Here is a 21,053-nt window from a genome sequence, read left to right as displayed (position 1 = left end):
AGCAAATTGAAGACGTTGCCACTAAAAACAGAGCTGACCACTATGGTGGATTGAATAGCCAGCAAATAGAACAGCTCTTTATAGTTTTTCTTCAGAGAAGGAGCAGACTTGAGATTGCTGTCCAGACAGTTTCTCCTTGTGAGTCTCAAGTGGGTTTAGAGCTTTGGGAGACAAAGGAATATTAATTTCAGGAGTGTCTGCTTCTGTAGATAGAAAGTGTGTTTAAAAGTTGTTCTGGAAGAGGAACAAGTTTTGCTGGATGGGACTGTGGCTAATCTGAAAGTAGATTTGAAAGTGACAGGCTGCAAGAATGATATGGATGGAGATGCTATGCTGAATATATCAAGGCTGATGCCTTGATAATTAGAAGATATATAAATAACAGATGAAAAGAGTGACCTGGATAACTTTCCTATGTTGGATTTACAAAAGAGACTTGTTAGACTTTTGAAGAAGTTTGTGAGAAGGGACAAAGAAAAAAATGAAAAGAAATCAAGTTCTATTTGAAGGGAGAATAGATCAAGATTGTTAAAAGTAAAAGTAATACAAAGTTGGTTTATTTGATCAACGTTAAAATAGATAACATTGCCATCTTTGGTAACCTTTCATGCACTTTTGTTGATCAGGACTGAACAGTGAAGTATTGAGGATTTATTTATAGATAAGAGATGGGGTATGGGAAGAAGTACTCTTTTACTGTATTTTTTAAAGAGAAGGTGATACTTTAGTAAAACTGCTTAAACTTGTGATGAAAGGGGAAGTTATTTGTTTAAATATATATATTTTGCTATATTCTTATTTTTACTTTCTTTTCTATTTTTCATTCTAGTTCTTTTCTGTACTTCCTATTTTTTTCTTTTTTTAATTCATATTAGTTTTAGTCTTTTTAACTGTAATTTTTAATAAAATTACTATAAAAAGAATGGAAGGGATTTTTTGTGACTATTTGAAAAGCAGTTAGAGAATTTATTTCCTAGAGACCCTGCATGTATGGATTATCTCTTTGTTCCATTCCAAGAATACATGAAATTTCTTTGAGCTTCACAGCCAACTAAGCTGTGAAAACAGTTTTTTAGGGAGAGCTCCTTCTTACTCTGAATCAAGCAGCTATGATTAGGGACAGGCCTCCATTCATTTAATTTAAACTAAATTATTACCAAAAATGTGTATATGGATACCAGTGTTTTCTTAGTTTTAATTATGTAAAGCATAGGTAATAAAAGGTAGTAAAGGTAGCATATTTGCAATATTGCAATGATTCTCTTGCATCTCTACTTCTGAAATTTACATGGCTTGTTATTGGCTTTAAAGCTTATGAATTTCTCCTAAGTCTGAATAAAACCAGGCCTCTGTTTTTGAGCTTCTGTTGGAATTATGCCATCTCGTGTTTAGTTGTCCGTAGAACACGTTTCCTTGCTGCAGGAAAGGAAATATAAATAAACAAGCCGATGGCAATTCATTTATTGCCCTATTTAGCAATACCTTGATGGTGTCGTTCTACTTTTCTTATTTTTTTTAAACTTGTATCTTTACAATAAAGCAGATCTATGCAGATAATTTGAGATCATGTGAAGATCTGAAGTCAAGATGGCATTGGTATTTTGGCAATAATCCAAAGTGGTTTTATTTTATTTTCGTAAAATCTGGTAAGGTCCTGAATATTACTAAGAAATCGGATGAAACCTAATGAACATTAATTTATTCACACAATATAGAAGCATTGCTGGTAAAAAGGTTGTTTCTAGTAGTCAGTTTAATCTGTTTTAGACAGAATTTCACTCCTTAAAGAATCAAGTTTGTTTGATTAGAATTTGGCCTTGATTTTGAATGTGACATTTATTGAAGGAATCTCCTTCTGCCATCTAATGCACTTAATTCTCCTTCTTCTTTAGCAAATGGCCAAAGTTTTCCATGAAAGGGCAGCATCCTATTTACAATAAAATAGTGTCTTATGCATGACCAAACTTGTCCATTTGTGGTGGGTAGGTTATTGACTAGAACTAATTTCATTAGATATATGCCAGTTCTTTGTGGTTGTTTAACTATCTTAGTATTCTGTTTCTACACTCAATTCAGAGTATCCTTCTACCCATAAGGCTTTATATGAGTCGTTACATAAACTTCTTGAAGGCTGATTTCTCCCTGTGAACTTCATCCAATGTCCAATAATTCTTTTCTGAATAGCTTTACCTTTGGAATGCAAAACAGTATGTATCAGGTTTAGAAAGAGCCTTCTCAGCCGTGCCACCCTTTAGTGGAATAATTTCCACAAAGAGGTTCATCTGACATTAAGGCTTATTATTTTTTCACAACCAGGTGGCCCTTTGTTTCTGCTTTTAAATTGTATCTCACTTAAGATTTTCCTCAGTCACTGTGAATTACAGCCTTGTAATATACTGTAGTTTCAAACTGTTTTGCCAGATTTTATTTAAATGTAGGGAGGGTGGCACTTTTTCGCAACTCAAGACATAAGAGCAGCATCTTTATGAGTTAATTAGCAAAATCAATTGATTTGATACTAAAGCAGAATATATTTTCATATATCTTTGAAGGCTTGACTGAGTTCCAGAGCCAAATCAACACATTTGGTTGATTGAAGTGAATTTGATACTTAATTCCATGTCTATTAAAATTTGCCATGAAAAATAGCCATGATACTGCTCCTTGATCATCAAAGAGGACACTTCTAACTATGAGTACTAATCATGATGACTCTACATAAATTTCAATATTGAAATCTATAAGGATTTGAAATTCTTATTGAACTAGAGACCCTAATCTGTACGTATATTCTGCTTGTGAGGTTCACAGAGAGAGTTGAATGGCTAAAATGGGAGCTGAGTGCTGGGCAAACTAACACTTGCTTTTGTTAAGAGGGTTTTCTTTATGGTCCTTGTGATATTTCACAGCCTCTTAGGCTAAAGATATATAATATGAGCCATGAAGATTTGGAAATTAATGTTAAAAAGAAATCTGAACAAACAATCTCCGATGTTGCTAGGATATGATCTACCTGGGTTTGTCCTAAAAAACTACCTTAACATTTATTTTATTATCTCTTGCTGGTAAGTGGCAAGCAAAATAACTTTTTTGTAAAGTATATGGTTTGGATATAGTTTAAGTTGCCACTACTTTGCCATTTTTAATATGAAAGAGTTAACTGGGTTTATTGTATTAAGCCAAATTTAATTTGTGTCTTGATCTGTTTGAAGGCCAAGTGAAGGTTTGGAGAATGGACATGGATTGGGCATGCAATATAAAACCTTGAACAATTTGTGCTTAATATAATTGTGGAGGCACAGTCACTCTTTCCACAAAAAGTACCAATGAAGCCTCTGAGACAATCTTCTCTGTGGAGAAGAGGGAAATCTTCCACCTCTCTTTCCCCCATGTACCATTTGACATCTTTCAAGAAATGTTTCATCCTGTTCTAGTGTGAAAGTTCTAGTTAATAGATTCTGGAACAGCTTCTTTGACTAGACCTGAACTGCTGCTTAGTTTTTGTAATATTGGCATAATATTTTTGAATCTTTCCAGTAACTTTACACAACTGCTTCTTGTAGCTATACACAGTAAGATTCTTTGGCAGATATTACCAGTAATTATAAGATCCTGCAACATTTTTATTAAGCAAGTATTTATTTTCAGTGTTAACATTAACTTCTATTCCTACAAAAGAGGACAGAGATTGTGAGCAGGCTGATAGAATTGATGTTTCCAGGTAGTAGCTTTCTATATTGGTATGATTTGTGTTTAGTTTGAAGTCAGTTGTGGTCATGTACAGTGATTTGCATGCTATACAGTACATAATATCTGATGTCCTATGTTCAGGTCTGCTTCTTCCAATAATTTGGGTGTCAGAGGTGCCTAGAAACATAACCACAATACTTGCCATCACAAAGGGGCACCTGTATTTGTGGATATGCTGCATTAGACGTTACTTAGTCTTTATGAAGGCAGCCAAAAGGCCATCTCAATTGGAGCATTTGTGACATCTGAATTAACATTGTGGTTACTAGCGGAATGACACATTCAACAGTAAATATTAATTCCCAGCTTCCTCAGTCTGATGAGAATGTAGTAGACACATTATTTTCATGGTATTGCTATTCTTCTACCTATCTGCTTCCTTCTATTTTCTGATGTTCATATTTGATGGGTGAAAACATAACTGGAGAAAGAAAAAAAAGTTTTCTCCATTTATAGTAGATGTAGGTTGAGAATACCACATATGCTTCTCAGTATGCGGTTCTATCTTAGTCAAAATGATAGCGACACATTCTATTTAATTTCTAGTTCATTTGCTGAATACAATCTGCTCAGCACTTCACAGTATGGCAGTTGGTAACTCTGATAAGTATTCATACATTTAAATTTTGAAACCATTAGTATGCTTAAGATCTAAAGCTTAGTGTTATTGTTTTTGATTACTACAGCTAATTTTGTTCTTTATACTTAAAAGGTTTAATATAGAGGCACAACAGAATCCATAGTGTAGAACAACAGAAGTTCAATCCACCTCTCCTTGAAAACCACTGGGACTTACATCATGGCTCCATCTCCTACCCTATTGTAGTTGTCATTGCCATTACCTAGGAAGATCTCCTCAGGCATTCTTCCTCTGTCCCCTCCATTGTGGGAGAGAAATAACCCCCCCCCACACACACACACATACACACTGTGTCATTTTCTGGCTAACTTCTAAGTAAAAGAAATACAATACAATAATTGTTATATTTAATTTGTGTTTTGATTTATTTGAAGGCCAAGTAAAGTGGAATGAGTTGTGGATTGAGCATGCTTGTGACATAAAAAACCTTGAAACAATCTGTATAGGAATTTTATATCATCTCCTGGTTGTAGAGCATCAAAACCTGTGACTAGAGGAATCAGCCTCTAAATAAATAATAAATTTCCTAAAGTATGGGGGGAGAAAACGTAACACCGTTAAAAATAAAAGTTAAAATTGCAGACAAACCCTTTATAGCTTTAGAAATTAGAATTCAGGTAATCGCTGCTAGAAGACATAAATTACCAGGGATCCAGCATCTGCAAAAAAAGGCTCCAATATCCTTAAGTAAACCTAATAACTCCAGCAGACCAAAAAATGACAGTGATCTACCACCAATAAGGAAGAAACCAATATCACAGATTCCTTAATGGATGGGTTGAAACTGACAGAAAATACAAAATCCTGAAAGTATGCAGAGAAAACAAGAACAAGTGCTACACCACACCGAAAATTAAGATTAAAAACAGGAATTTTTTTTAAAATTTGATTTATATGCCGCCCTTCTCCAGAGACTCAGGGCGGCTTACAATGCGCTAAGCAATAGCCTTCATTCTTTTGTATATTTATACAAAGTCAGCTTATTGCCCCCACAACTGGGTCCTCAATTTACCTACCTTAGAAAGGATGGAAGGCTGAGTCAACCTTGAGCCTTGGCGAGATTCAAACCTGCAGTAATTGCAGGCAGCTGGTCTTAATAACCAGCTTAATAACAGGGTGCCTTAGACCACTGTACTACCAAGGCTCTTAATTAAAGTATTAATTAAGAATTAATTAAGAATTAAAGTATGCCTACCCAAGTGCCAAGTTAATCAGATTTTTCTTCTGATTTCAAGTTACTTGGACTTCCTTTTTCTTTTTCTGGAAGTTTCCAACTATAATCTGGAGCCAAAGGTAATGATGTCAGCTTTCCCCTTCTTTCAGCTCATGCTTGAGAGAAGTTGTGCATCTAAACACAACCAGCAATTGAAGTGGCAGGGAGGTTGCAATACTGTGAATGCCATCTGGCTTTGGTAAACAACAGTTATAAATGGAGTTTTCATACACCTTTCGGTTTTGTCAACCATTTTTTTTCCTCCCAAATACCTTTGAAATGGAAGGGTTTTGTCAAATTTCCAATAATCGCTTCCGACTATTTGGAACTTTGGCTGAGTAGTTTCATCCCCAATATAGCAATGCTGTGTGTGTGTGTGTGTGTGTGTGTGTGTGTGTGTGTGTGTCTGTCTGTCTGTCTGTCTAAGGACACATTCACATTATGTATGTATACACAGATGCATGTGTGTATGTATACACACACATTCACATACACAAATACAAACATACTAGGGTTTTGCTTCTTGAATCTTCCTTTCCAGAAATATTTACTCAGAATGTGTGCATAAAAGAGACAGAAAGAGTTCTTTGTGGAAGAGAAAGGTTGATGAAGCTATGGGTGTTTATATAAAAATGGAAGTAAGTATTCATCAGTTTTACAAATGAAATATTTTGTTTTAAAAGTATACATTTAATTAAGTAATTAATTAATTAATTAACTTTTTTTCTGCTTTTTGTGATGTGTTCTCTTTGGTCAGTGCAGGTAGTCCTCGATTTACGACCATAATTGAGCCCAAAATTTCTATTGTTAAATGAGACATTTGTTAAGTTAATTTTGCCCCATTTTATGACTTTTCTTGCCATAGTTGTTAAGTAAATCACTACTATGGATAAGCTAGTAACTTGGTTGTTAAGTTACTAGCTTATCCATAGTAGTAGTTGAAACTGGCTTCCCCATTGACTTTGCTTGTTAGAAGGTTGCAAAAGATGATCACATGATCCTGGGACACAGCAAAGATCATAAATATGAACCAGTTGCCATGCATCTGAATTTTGATTGTGTGTATGTGTGTGTGAGTGAGGGGAGGGAGGGGGGGGAAGAGAGAGAGAGAATGAATCAGAAATGTCTGTAGTTCTATATCCTGTCTTATTACTCTATTCTGTTTTGGGGTGAGCCATGTTCTTCAAAGCCCCACGTTTGCAAATCACTCTTGCTTACACATACCCACACACATTCCTTTGAAACACTCAAAATCTTAGTTTGCTTTTGCATTTTAAAAAATTATTCTGACTCCCTTTATCGATTTTACAAAGTCTCATTTGCTCTGTGTGTCAATAAACTCTACTTCTTAAAAGATGTCCTTCATGAGCTAGTCTGATTCTTTGCATGGACCAGTTCACGTGCCTTATTTTAGGAAGTTTTAGATGAAACTTGTACATTTTGTTAAGGGTGGCATCCTTGGTTTTCCTAGTTTGCAAACATTGGATTCTGTCTGACCCACTTTACAGCATGGGTGTTTTTGAGCCATGCTACTGCATTTTTGCTCAGATGGATTCTGTTCAAGTGACTCCTTGAAGGACCCCAGACAGTAGTGCAGTAGTGCAGCCTGCTGTTGACTTCTGTGCCCCTCTAATGATTACCTGGCTGTCTGGAGAATTCTGACCCTCTTCTGTGCAGAATAATTAGCTTTTGAGATTTCATTATGACTCTATTTTTTTTTTTAAAGAAAAATGTATGCAGGGTGTTTTTAGACATTTGTTGCTTAGTTCTGAGTATAATTGCACATTATCAATATATAATGTCAGTATTTGCAAACTACGGTTGATACTGTTTCTAATTGCTGCTATTTTTTACACAATGAATTAGTTTGGCAAGGTACGTTTAGGGAGTGACCATTATTAGGAAGCATGTTTAGTATGTGAGGGCCAGACACACTTAAAGGTCATCTTTTATTCCTATTAGTGCAAATGGATTTAAGCTTCAAGAAGTACAGTATTGTAGCTGTGAGGCTGAAGAAAATGAAGTTCTTGACCTATTGCAAATGTAATGCCACAGATGGAATATCAGCACAGCTTAATTAGTAATTTCAAACTTTGCCTGTTTACCAAAATGTGTGTGTTCCATCTGCTTTATAGCCATTCTGGTACTTTAGTTTAGAAAATAATCTCTTGTTTCCCAATCTGCTTTAAGTGGATTAAGGCATGTTGCTTATTTGCTCTCCCCACTTTATGCATGGTAAGTGAATTATTGCAGGAGGGAAATGTTCTCCAAAGTCATCCTGTATTGCCTTGGGTTGAAATTAATTGGTACCAGAAACTCAATTGTAAAAACTCCTCTTAAAACTGAATACAATGAAAATTCAGATTGGAAGAAATGGAAGAAATAGTAAGACTGCCTTTAATTCTCTCTCTTTTTTTTTTAATTAAATATGAAATATGTCAGAAAGTTTTCCTGGTGCTTTTATAATTTTCAAATTGTCATTGATAGGCCTGCTGTTAGCAAAAACTTCCTGGTTTAAAAGAACTTACAACATTACTAAGTTAAGGATTTTCGCAAATGTTGCACTTTTTTCATACTGCTTCATAAATGTTAGTTTATTCAGTATTAATTCCAGTATATTTAGAAGTCAAGCAAGTTCTTCTTGCATTCTGTTTCAAAATGTATTGTTAACTGTTCTGTGATGATGGGTTGTTGCATTTCCAATTTTGACTGATGCAGGAAAACTTATTTTTCTCTTTGAAATGTAGGATTTGTTGCCTAAACATATTGTTTCTGACTTTTATATGCATATATTTATTTATATAGTATGATGTTTGTGATTTCTTTGACTATCCAACGTTGAACCAGTCTTGCCAACAAAACCATCAAACATTTCCTATTTCTCTACTCTTCTTGTTTTTAATTTTTACTTTTTAAATAATACATTTTTGAAAAAAAATCTCTTAATGGGAAACCTGGCACTGTCTGTCTTCTCTGTTCTGCAGAAATGTTGAAGGAGTTGAACCAGCAACGCAGAGCGAAAGAGTTTACAGACCTGAAAATTATTGTTGAAGGCAAAGAGTTTGAAGTCCACCAAAATGTTCTAGCTTCCTGCAGCTTGTATTTCAAGGACCTGATTAAAAGGTTTGCCTTCCTTCCAGCTGTGATCTGGTCTGTTCTTTTGTAGGACGCATTTGTGTCGCTTTTTTTTCCTCCCCTCTCTTTCAGGTTTATGAAGATTTGACTCTCCTGTCACAGAGCCAGTAGCCATTCTTTCCACTTACTCTGAATGTATTTTTTTCAAACAAAAGACTCAGATTCATTTCTTACACATAAGCTGATCTGCACAATTCCAGATCTCATTATTTGCACATTTTGGCTGAAGAGAAATGCTCTGTCATGGAGCATTTTAAAATCAAACTCAAACAACTGAAAAACAGCGTTGATCACAAAACACAACTTATTAGGTTAATAATTAAAAAGGGATACTACTAACTCTTCCTCCAGGCTGCAATAACCAATATTATTTAAAAATTGCCAAAGTTTTCATACTAACAAGGATTGTGTTGTATAATAGACATTTAATCCTTTGGACGTTGACATTTGGGACATCTGATGCTTGTGGAATTGAAAAGGGTGAATACATGATAAATCAAATATTGAAGTTATACCTTTTTAACATGACTTTATTTAACAAAGAGAGAAATTTAACTTTTAAAAAAATCCTGAATTCTTTCTACTTGATAGAGTAACTTGACCATGTAGTGTGTTAGGCCTGCCATAGTGTCTTTGTGTAAATTTCCATCTTTGCAATTTTCCCCCTCCATCTGATTGTAACATTGCATGTAACGGTTTATTTACCATTACATGGATTATTTTAAAATGTGTTTCCTTCATAAATTCATGGTATTTTTACAGTATTAGCAAATCAACATAGCAAGATTGGGGGAACCCAGAAGAGTGCAATAATGTTCATATTTCTACAGTCATCAACAAATTAATCTGGATCCTTATTTCCACCTCACTGTATTTTTCAGAACAGACTCTGAACCTGGACTGTACAAAAAGAGAAAAAAATGGGAATTGCAAAACATTGTGTTGGCTTTCAAATTGAGCTTTTAAACGTTGTCACTAACACACTAGTGGCTATATTTTATTTCAGGGTTGCATTTTTGCTGTGTCTTCTTGTCTGAGAAACAGTAAAATGTCCTTTCATTAAAGCTTGGGATTTTTTTATTTGTTTGTTTTTAAATAATTGTGGTGACACTATACTATCGTTGTATAGCTGAACTAACTGCCTTATCAATTATTCACAAAGAGTTGAGCTAGTATCATACTTTTCCCCCTTCCATAAACCAAATTATAGCTAGCTTTAGTTGCTCTTGGATTCTATATTCCTGCCTGCTCATTATCACTTACTAGTGAAGGTTACATTATATGCCTCTTGCCAAGATGAGATATATATTCTGCAGGGAAAGTCTTTGGCTCGATTGATAAAAATCCTGTAATTGACTAGCCTTGCAGTACCACTGATTTAATTGCAAAGTCTCTTCCTTTCTAGTCAGGTTGTCAGATACCATCTGTTTCTGGAGAAAATCAGATCTGAATTCAGTAATAATTGTAGAATACTTTAAGACAAATCACTGATACCCTCCTAATGGTTTTTCTTGCAATTTTAGCATCTTCAACTTTTGTGAGCCTCCTTTAAACAATTTAACAGAAGATGAGATGAAATGCTTTAATTAAGCAATTCAATGAATGTATCTGGATGATACTTCTGGGACTTCTTTTTGTAACTTGCAAAATTCTTTCCTATTATTGCCAGGACCTGATAATATAATGTCTACCACTTTGCATTGGTAAATGTTAACATTATTTGCTATCAATCACATTTAGCCTATTAAGAAAACCCCAACTCCCTTGAACACAAATATGTTAGGACAGTCCTGACTTTGTATGTAACATAGCTGCATCCACTTTGTACCTAAAACCTCCCTTTGTTTCATACTAACCTTCCAGAAATTTTCCTTCCAGGACAGTAACATTTTCATATGTATCATATGAAAGTGAAATTAAAGTTAACAAGAAGAGGCTCTTACTGTTCTTTATAACTAAAAATGGATGAACATGGAACTTGGTAACTCAAGGAGAACTACTAGCACTATATAATATCTTCTGACAGATGTATATATAAGTGAAACTGAATACATATGGCTAGAGTCAGTGATGGGCTGCTGCCAGTTCAGATTGGTTTGGGCGAACTGGTAGTTCCAACCAGCGGCTGGCCCCGCCCACCCATTCTGGCGCTATCACATCCTATATAAATGCTGTTTTTTTGATGCTGTGAGCATACGCGTAAGGCGCGCGAGCTAAGCGAGAGAGCACACGGGCTCATATTTTCCATTCCGGGCAAACCGGTTGTTACAACCGGCAGCAGCCCACCACTGGTTAGAGATAGTACTTTCCATTACTCTAGTTAGAACTAAAACGTCCACACTCAAATTTTCATAAGACTTTTCTGACTCCTGCATTCTCTCATATATAAACATATAAATACAAATAGCAAGAGATGCAAACAGAATAAAACTTAAAGATGGAAAACCAAAATAGCTTAACAAGGATAAGCATGAATTATCTGTTAAAATGGGGCTTCTAGTTAGGAAGAACTAAGTATTACAGTTGTGTGTAATTACACCCAAATAGTTTTCGTTTTGTTTTTTACTTTGTAGAGCAAATACACAAAGATGTGTATTTTAGAATGCAGAAGCAGTGAATGGATGAAGGAGGGATCTCTTGCTCCCTTTAGATATGCTCCAAATTGCAGTCTTTAGCAAAGGGCCTCTATCACAGGGTTCCAAATCTGGAATATTATATGTTGGAGCATTATGGGTGGAAACCATTCTTATGGTGGATGAGAAGGGCAGGCATTAGCACTGCTTCAACCATTGATTTTGAGCTAGAACTCTATGTTACATCAGCAAACACAGTGCCCCAAATAAATGTCAGCTGAATACCAACATGTAGGAAATACAATTCTGGAGAAGAATGTTGGGAAAGACTCCTTTGAAACTATGTGTATAGTTTTGTGAACTTATGTTTGCTATACAGCATATATTTAATAAATTTCTTAGCCAATTTTCAACAGTATAGTCTTCTCAGATGTGTATTTTAAATTTATGTGAACAGATTTGGAAATCGGCTGAGATTCCATTCCACTTCCTTTCAGGCAGAGTTTTTTGCGTCCTTTTCAGGCATATATAACTCGAATATTCCTGTATCCATTTCTCCTTCAATTATTTTGGGGGTTGCATTGTGTATGAACAGAGATGCCAGACATCACCATTCATGACTGCAGTTCTTCCGATTTTGGAGGGTTACATTTTAACTATGGTTTTATATCATAAGAGGTATTTATATCATAAGAAAGATGATTAACTTATCTATCTGTAGGTAGGTCAATAAGACAACTCTGCACACACAGATACAGCACACACGTGTATGTCTTTCTGTATTTAGCTATTAGCTATTGTAGTCCCTAGAAATTGTAGCTTCGGGTTGAAATATTTCCTTTTATAGACACTGGTAGAAAATAACTTGAAATTAATTTCAGGTTCCAAATATTTATGGTGTATTTTTTTTTTTATTTGCTGTTTTTGAAACTTACAAGAACTTCCCACTCATCTGCATGGAAAGTTTGTTGAAGTTTGTTGAAAAAGAGCCTGAATGGCATAGGAGGCTAATGCCTCCTAAGGCAGCATTTAACATCCAGCTGCCTGCAATTACTGCGAGTTCAGTTCTCCCCAGGCTCAAGGTCGACTCAGCCTTCCATCCTTTCTAAGGTGGGTAAATTGAGGACCCAGTTTGTGGGGGCAATAAGATGACTTTGTATAAGTATACAAAAGTATGAAGGCTATTGCTTAACGCCTTATAAGCCGCCCTGAGTCTCCGGAGAAGGGCGGCATATAAATCAAATAAAAAAAAAAAAGTTTCAAATCTAACTTTCTTGTTATATTGGTGTCAACATCCTGTGAAAATGTTCACACTTTTTAGGTCACAAGCCAAAAAATACTAGCAAAACCTCTACCATGCCTGAACTAATATTGGTTCAAGTATGGTAGAGGTAGGTCAAGAGAATTTGCTGAAATGAATCAACAACTAAGTAAAATAGTAACATTGTGTTTTAATGGGGACATGAAAGGAACCCCAAACTGGGCATCCCCTGGGCAACAGTGATGTCACCATCTAATTGGCCTAGAGGTGCTTTTTCAAGAGGCAACTGGACTTTCTTGTTTTTTCTTTGAAGACGTTTCACTTCTCATCCAAGAAGTTGAAGAAGCTTCTTGGATGAGAAGCAAAACATCTTCAAGGAAAAAACAAGAAAGTCCAGTTGCCTCTTGAAAAAGCACCTTTGGGACAACCATGACCTCGTTGACTGACAATCTCCATAGATTCTCACCATCTAATCCTCCCAACCCGGAAGCGCCTCAATGCTTCCAACACAAAAGCAGCTGTTTGTTTGTGTTTGGTCTGCCCTGTTAACGATAATTCTTTAATTTTATCCCAGATTTTTGATTAAGTTTATTCTGTGTATTCAAGTAGATTAGTACTTTATGTATTACATTTATATGCCACCTGACTCCTGATGACTTCCAAAACTGAACATGTATAAATCCTATTAATTTCTGCAGAAGGTCGCTGCATCCTGTAATGATTTTCTTTATAAAACCACATGAAGCTATACTTTAGGCCTCCTTTATTAAGATTCAGTGCACTTGGGAAAACAAAGCTAGAAATAATTATGCACTTGTTTAGCCAAGTCCTAGTTTTTGTTTTCAATTTGCACTTTTAGTGAAAGTATCTAAAACTGAGTAAATACTAAATCTGCTAAATGCCTGTTGGAACACAACAAAATTAGCAGCGAAATTAACAGCCATTGAGCACAACACAATTAACCAAGACACTCTTGCCATCTGAGGCAAGGAGTAGCAAATGCTGTCAAAACTTTGGAGAGTATCCAAAGTCATCCTAGTTATTTTGGAAGCAAATCAGAAAAACCCACAAACGCTTCTCCCCTTACCTGGCAATAAAAGCATATGAATGACAAATTAACACTGTACTCCTTTTCATGATGCTAAACATTTGCTAGCTTAGATGGCTGACTTATTCTAACTTCCACTGTCCATGCCTTAGGTGCATATTCCTGTGGTTTCCCAGCCAGCGTGGAGATTAGTCCAGCACTTCCAGAAGACAGAATATGAAAGAGGGTTGCACTACCTTATTTAAAAAGAAAAGAGCCATTAGCTTAAATGGTATTGTGTTATGAATTAAAGCCAAAGGAATGTCAGCAACTTCTGTTAATCCAGTTATAAAATCTGAGAGATGGTCCAATGGCTTGGTGGAAAGAACAAAGTGTACTCTTCCTTTTACAGCTGGATGGGTACCCGGAGAATGCTAGCAATGTCTTTCTTTTTTTTTTAAGATAGCTCATTTAAATAGTATTATGGAAAAAATAGTTCCATGTCCTTTTAGATAGTTTGGGATAAGAGTTCTGCTTTATGCTCTATTTGTTCAGCCGTAGAACATATTCTTCCTTAACATTTCAGGTGGCTTTTAGATTTGATGCTTTACAGCTGCCAAACCTCTGGAAAACTCAGACTACACATTCATGAATTTCTATGCAGAAATTTATTGAGAGTTCTAAATACGTCAGTTCCTTCTACGGAAGGCAGCAGTGAAATCTGGCGGGATCTATCCGGCTCATGAGAACCGGTAGCGATGGTGGCGGGCTCGGCCCACTCGCCGGGATGTTAGTATGTCCCATTTTTTACCCTCTCAGCATGCGCAGAAGAGGTGTGAGCGTAGCACGCACGCTCACACTCCCAAACCGGTAGCAAAGGTAAGGGCATTTCACCGCTGACAGAAGGTGATTGGTCTTGCATTGAGCCTGCAGGACTGAAAGTATCAATTGTAATAAGACTTTAAACATAACTGCAGTCAGAACTGAATAGCCACAAAATTTATCTGGAACCAGTAATGATTAAAAAACATGATTCCAGTTTAAAGGGTTGAATGTGCTACAGTGCATGTATCCTTTAGGTTTTGTTTTTTTAATGAATAGTGAATTTCTCACTTATTAGATGTGCTGTGGTCCTTTAGAGATCAGGAACCTGCACGCAGAATGTAAATGTCACGAATCAAACAGTGCATTCAAATATTTATTTATTGTTGTTTTGCTCCTTTTACCACCAGCAGCAAAATTGCTCTCCTAAAAGCTTAATAGTATCTTTGCAACAGTGCATTGCACTCAGATGATATTGTATCATTTTAATTTATTAAACATTCAGACCCTTTAAAAAGTCAATGAAATAGAGTTTTTTCATTGGTTGACCTTCCTGACAACAATTACTAGATTTGTAAGAGTTATACAAGATATTTACTCTGAAGACTCAGAGGGGATCATATTAACCTGTTGAATAAACAGAATCTGCCATCTCAAAATCAAATTCTTGAAATTTATTTTCATCCCAACTTAATTAGACACCTATTTCATTAATATTAAAGCTGTGGATCACTCAGCTTCCTTTGAAAGTTTATTGCTTACTCCTAAGGTTTCCCTTTCAGTCATAACAGAACTGCAAATCTTGTCCAAGCAATGTCAAACTAATCACTATGCTTGCTTTTGCTATGGATAAATAGGCAGTGAGGCATGCTGCAGCGTTACAGTGGTGCACAAAGTGATTTCATGACCTAACCAATAACCATATATTTACTTGAGTCTCATACCCTTCTGGTCCTGGCTGTTTGGGGACTTAGATAAAAGTCAAAGGGAAATCATGATCTCTATAGGGAATATTTACATCCCAAGTTTTGAACAACATAGTCAATTAACTGCCAGGAGTTTCATATACCTGAAAGAGCAGACAATAACAGACAGACATCTAATGGGTTACTTTTTGTGGATGATGCAACAATCTGAGATTGAGATTTTTGCAAAAACAGCTTTAAAACACTGTTGAACCATTAATAGTCAAGACTACACAGAACAAAGTTATTTTCCACTTTACTGGTTCCTGCAAAGAACATGAGAAATTCATAGCCCAAAGCATTCAACATAGTGTTAGTGGACTTACTGAAGCTTTTTGTTTTGTTTTGTTTTGTTCAAGCTGTGCTCATTTTTTAAAGCTTTTTGAGGCAAAAGTCCTCAGCAATTCCTACATATTTTTCAATTTGGATCATACCCCAAATTGAGATTGAAAGCCCAATCTCAAACTCTTAAGCGTAGTCTTTCAGTTGTTAACGCTATTCCCAACACTTTTTAAAATCAAAACTGGACTTTTGTGGCAAAATGAGAATCCAGATTGTGTTTTAATATTTTTTAACACTGAACTTAACTCCTTAAATTTTGTACCCTTAAAATAGTAACAGAATTCAATTAAGATTTGTATAGTTGCTTTTTGGAGTCCAAGCTCCAAATATAATTTTTCTCTGGTACTGTCAGAGAACACCAGCTTGAGTATTAAAACACAACTGATACGGATCACCAAATGGATGTGTCACTGGTTTCAAGTTATTTTAGTCTGGATATAATAAATTGTTCCCTAAAGCCCCCTGATTATTTATCAGTTATAACAAACCCTAAGTGCAGAAGAGGTAATGATATGGAGATGTCTTGGGAAAGACTTTGAAACAACTCTTTCAACATCTCTGGAGGATGTGGTTAGCTCAGTATTTCAAGGAAAGAAAGTATACATACAAAATCAGAAACTACAGCAAAATAGCTACATTTACTTATTTCACTGATGAAAAAACAAATCATATTAAGATGCAGTCAGATCTATGAATCCATTAAATCTCACCTGTGGTCTGTCTAGCCCCACCTGGAGACATTAATGATTCATAACAGGTTTTTCTACGTTCCAAGAATGGGATCTTTAGACAGCTATGTTTAATTAGTGGTTTATGTGAATATACAGTACCACAGTTTAAAAGATTGCAAGATGTTGCAGTTAAACATTACGCTGTTTGTAAGTAATTATGGAAAAAAAGATCAATTGGTATTATTAAAATTAAAAAGGCAGTGCTGAACAATACTCAAAGTACTGAATAGTTGCAGTTAACTCATGTTAGTAAGGTAATGGTTAAGATTTTGCAATCTTGATTTCAATAATGCATGGAATCAGAACTCTGTAAAAAATGCTACTGTTTTTCTACAGATTCATAGGAGGCAGAGGCATTTAAGGTCTAACATCTATTAGATAATGGCAAAAGCAACAGAGGCACCTAATTCAATGAAGACATAAACACAGTTTCTGACTGCTCCTATGAAATAATATCTATCAGATCATGAAGAGCAGCAACAATGATCTGTGAATTAACAACAACAATACATGAATTAAACTCTCACATAAAATTTTAATTGAACGAATCCTAAATCCTTAAACAAGATGCAGATTTCCTAGTTTACTCAACCAATCTGTCTCGTTGGAGGAACCAGATAAAAATATTAGAGAGTTGTTTGATCTCAGTAAATTAGACACTTGATAAATTCTTTTCACATGGAACTTACTCAACATATAAGAACGATTAAATGTTCATAAAATTCAGCCTGAACTGAACAAATATTTAACTATACTGCAGTATGTGGAATTTTGCATAATTTAGAGCAGGAAATACTTTGATACTTGAGTGAAAATGAATTGTTAGAACAACAACTGTGTTCCTTACCTTCTTTTAGTATTGTGCAGTAAATATGATTAAAAGAGGCCAGAGAAAATGCTTTATGTCTAGAATGACAACTCTGTTCTTTCCTGTTATGTTTTGTATTCTGTCCCTGGCTGTCCTTGAGGCTTCGGGAGCATTTTGGTTGTACATTTTTTTTGTTTAATTCAGTAACCAACTGAGCTATTATGTAGTATAGTAGACAAGCTGGCTTCTGGTGATGCTTTCATATGTATTTGGGCCAACAATTATTCTTCGGCCCATTGTCTTTGTTCCTCTAGAAACAGATTCTAAGGAAGCCTACTCAGTAAGTTTTCCAAGAAACACAAGCTTGTTAAGGAACATTTTGTTCCAAGGATAACTGGCTCATTTTTTGCCTCTTATTTTAAGCTGTGCTTTTAAGATTGTATTCCCCCCCTCCCCGCCACACACACACAACCCAAACATTGTAGCCGAATAGCAGATCTGTAGTTCAGCATACTTGCTCAGCAACTATAGCATTAAATTTGCTTAAGTTTATCTCACAGCATTTCTCATCAAGCCAGATTTGGCTTCACTGAGTGACAGTGACTATGGTGAGTAATTTACTGACGCAGAATGTTAGATCCATGGATTTGCACCAATGAAAAATATTTTCTCAAAACGGAGCAAATGTAAACATAGGTCAAAAGATTCATCCTTCCAGTAAGCTGAAATAGATCTGGTAAATCCTCATATCCTGAGGCAGTAAATGCATCCATCTGCAGAATTGAAAAGAACTAAAAAGATGTGTAAAGTTTACAAGATAAGTTTCTGAAACTATTATAAAACAGTCATAAATACTGAAAGAACAGATATTCTTCTATAACATGTAATTGAATAAATATAACAGAAAATTATAGTAGGTATATCACAACCACCATCAGGCATATTTCGGGAACAAAATGGAGCCTGTTAATGGCACTCGCAGAGAAAGCAATGGAATTAGCAAGAGTCTAATGCAGAGGCCTTTGACTCGGAAGTAATAGCGAATACCATCAAAACTTGGATGGGTGATTTTTGTGATAAAATCAAAATATCTTAATACCTGGTAGAAATCCAAAAACATTTCTGATTAGCTGACTTGCTATAATCCTAAATTATGGGATTTATTTCCACCAGCAGTTGAGCAGAGACATTTTTGGTAGTTGTGAAAAATGGGTTCTTTGGCAGCCCAAAAATAGAAAACATAAGTGAAATTGCTGTGTGGATACTAACTTTTGTGTAAGGTAATTTTTTTAATGATAGAACTTTGATTTTTCCACAACAGTAAACAATGTAGAGTCCTTTGATACTAAAAAGAGATGGATTGAGCTTTCACAGTGCACTGAACCATTATGTGCTTACTTAATTCTGACTTAGCATGTTATACGAACCTACCCAGAATAACAGAGTTGGAAGGGACCTTGGAGGTCATGTAGTCCAACCCCCTGCTCAAGCAGGAGATCCTATACCATTCCAGACAAGTGGCTGTCCAGTCTCTTTTTAAAAGTCTCCAGTGAGCCACAATCATTTACTGTAGTTAAACAAACAATGGCTTCTGACAGTATTTGAAGCCAACTACTGAGGCATAGAATTGGAACTATTATCTTTAAAAAGTAATAGTAAATAACCCAACCCAAATTCTTTTAATTATCCTCAGCTTTTTATGAATATAGCATGTATGATGTAAATGCCAGACCAATCACACCAATTTCAGAATTTTTACTATTTCAGTCCTATTAAAATTGATACAGTTCAGTGCTTAATTCTAGTCAGAGTGGCTAGTTGATCAACTTGAAATAAAACAGGTTTGGGGTATTTAAAATAGTGTTCTCACCCACTGAAAACAGATTTTAATAGATAACAGGACTGCAGTTAATAATTTCCAAGACAGACAAAACTTCATGGAACTGTCAGTCAAAAGAATTTGTTAGGCGCAAAACAATAATTTTAACAACAATTTTGAAACAGTCTCTGTAGGGAATGCTGCTACGTTCCTCAGATAGAACAAAGCTGAAACAATTGTTCTGAATTATGTATCTCACATTACTGTAGTCACACCACTTCTTCTGGCATATGGCTTCATTTTTGAACAACCTGAGTTTGTTTTGACTTGTTAATGTAACTCAGGCAAGTAACTAGAGAGCAGGCAGCTGTCTATAATATGTATAGATAGCTTTCCATATGTAATGTGAATTTGAAAAAAGAATATTGCCAGCCTTCAAAATACAATCAGATGGTTAATCAGCCAAAATAAATATGGTTAGCAGGTGTAATGAAATCTATGAAGCTTAGCCCTGTGGGGATAGATGGAGGCTGTGTACAAATCCTGTCTATAAACTTAAAATTTCTGAAAGCAGCGTTGAGTTTGAAGGAAGTTTACGCCATAGTACCATAAAATAACGCCTTAACTAAGCAATTTCAGTGAAATGTTTTGATGAGAAGGTGTGCGCATGTGCACACTGTGTGTAGAAATAGACCATTTGTGGTGGTTATAAAGGATGAGGAAGAATGTATGACTGAATAACAAAAGCAGTTTAAAAATTAAGATTATTTGGAAACATACTTTCTTAGATTATAATCCTTTCATCTTCAAATCATGTAAAAAAAATATTTTTTTAAAAAAAATCTTAATTTCATAAATTAGGTTCATTAATCACCCCATGTTTACACTACAAAATAAGTGGGTAATATTTGAATGCAACATTTGAATTCAGAGGCAAAACAGTACTTGACAGAGTGTGGAGACATGGATATACCGGTAGTTCTGTGTGCAACCCTTGATAGCACCTGTACGTTCTCCCAAGGTCAAATACTTGCTTCATAATCCTAGGGATAGATAGGTCTTTAAGTAATAGAAGTCTAATAGGTAAGGCGTATGATACATATATACATATGGGGGTGGGGCGATGATATATCTCCCTATTATTTTTATACAATGTTCTATAGCAGGAATACAGAAGAGCTTGATTATTGCTGGTGTAGTACTTATAGGCTCCATATGTCCTAATTCTGGAATAGTTCACAGAATAATTCAACCTCATAAAAGTTAGGTGCTAAAAAGCTCACTTCCTCCTTGAATACTAACTTGAGCAAATTGGTTGGCCCCTGATATACCTTGAGTGCAGTTCTGTTGGACTTCCTAATATCTTTATAAGGCCTGAACAACTATTCAGTGCATCCATTCTCCAATGCCAGGCTGATAAAAAAAGGACAAAAATCATTAATTATTAGACATTATTCTTTGGAAGCCAAAAAAATAATCCCCCCTTGAATTGTTGGGGGAAGTTATTGATTTCCTGCCACAGTGTGAAATGTTTGACCTTTATAATGTGAGCAATGATTACTGGGCCAATAAATGACATCATTCTATTTAAACTTTCAGGGAGAAGGGAAAAAAACTAATACACCATACAATTTAAGTATTTACTGATTTCTAAAATGTATTCCAGCCAACCTCCAGTAATACATAAAATTGTACAAATGCACATTTTGACACTTTGTACTACATATAGCATTTCAGGTGTAGTATCATATGCACTACCTGAAAGTTTTAATTTTCTTCTCTCTTTTTTGGTTTTCCAATTTACTTTATACACCCCTGAATTTTCACAGTGCATAACCCAATCTAGTCTTTTCCATAGAAATACTTAATTGCTAATGCAACTTTCCCCTCTTTAAATATAATTACAGGTAATCCTCAATTTATAACCACAATTGAGCCCATAATTTCTGTTGCTAAATGAAACATTT

The 21,053-nt window shown here is 35.4% G+C and overlaps 1 protein-coding gene across 7 annotated transcripts in view; it reads left to right on the top strand.

The window, feature by feature from the left end:
* KLHL29 (kelch like family member 29) overlaps positions 1 to 21,053 on the top strand; it is a 426,037-nt gene that overhangs the window by 323,433 nt on the left and 81,551 nt on the right. For all 7 annotated transcript variants that reach the window (XM_034432194.3, XM_060689303.2, XM_060689304.2 and 4 more), the window contains one exon: positions 8,588 to 8,726. In XM_034432194.3, the coding sequence (XP_034288085.1) occupies positions 8,588 to 8,726 (139 nt within the window). The remainder of the gene's footprint in view (positions 1 to 8,587; positions 8,727 to 21,053) is intronic.

Source organism: Pantherophis guttatus, chromosome 1, assembly GCF_059756535.1.
Source record: "Pantherophis guttatus breed Tessera chromosome 1, ASM5975653v1, whole genome shotgun sequence".
NCBI classification, from domain to species: domain Eukaryota; kingdom Metazoa; phylum Chordata; class Lepidosauria; order Squamata; family Colubridae; genus Pantherophis; species Pantherophis guttatus.
This window is presented reverse-complemented; position numbering and strand designations above follow the sequence as displayed.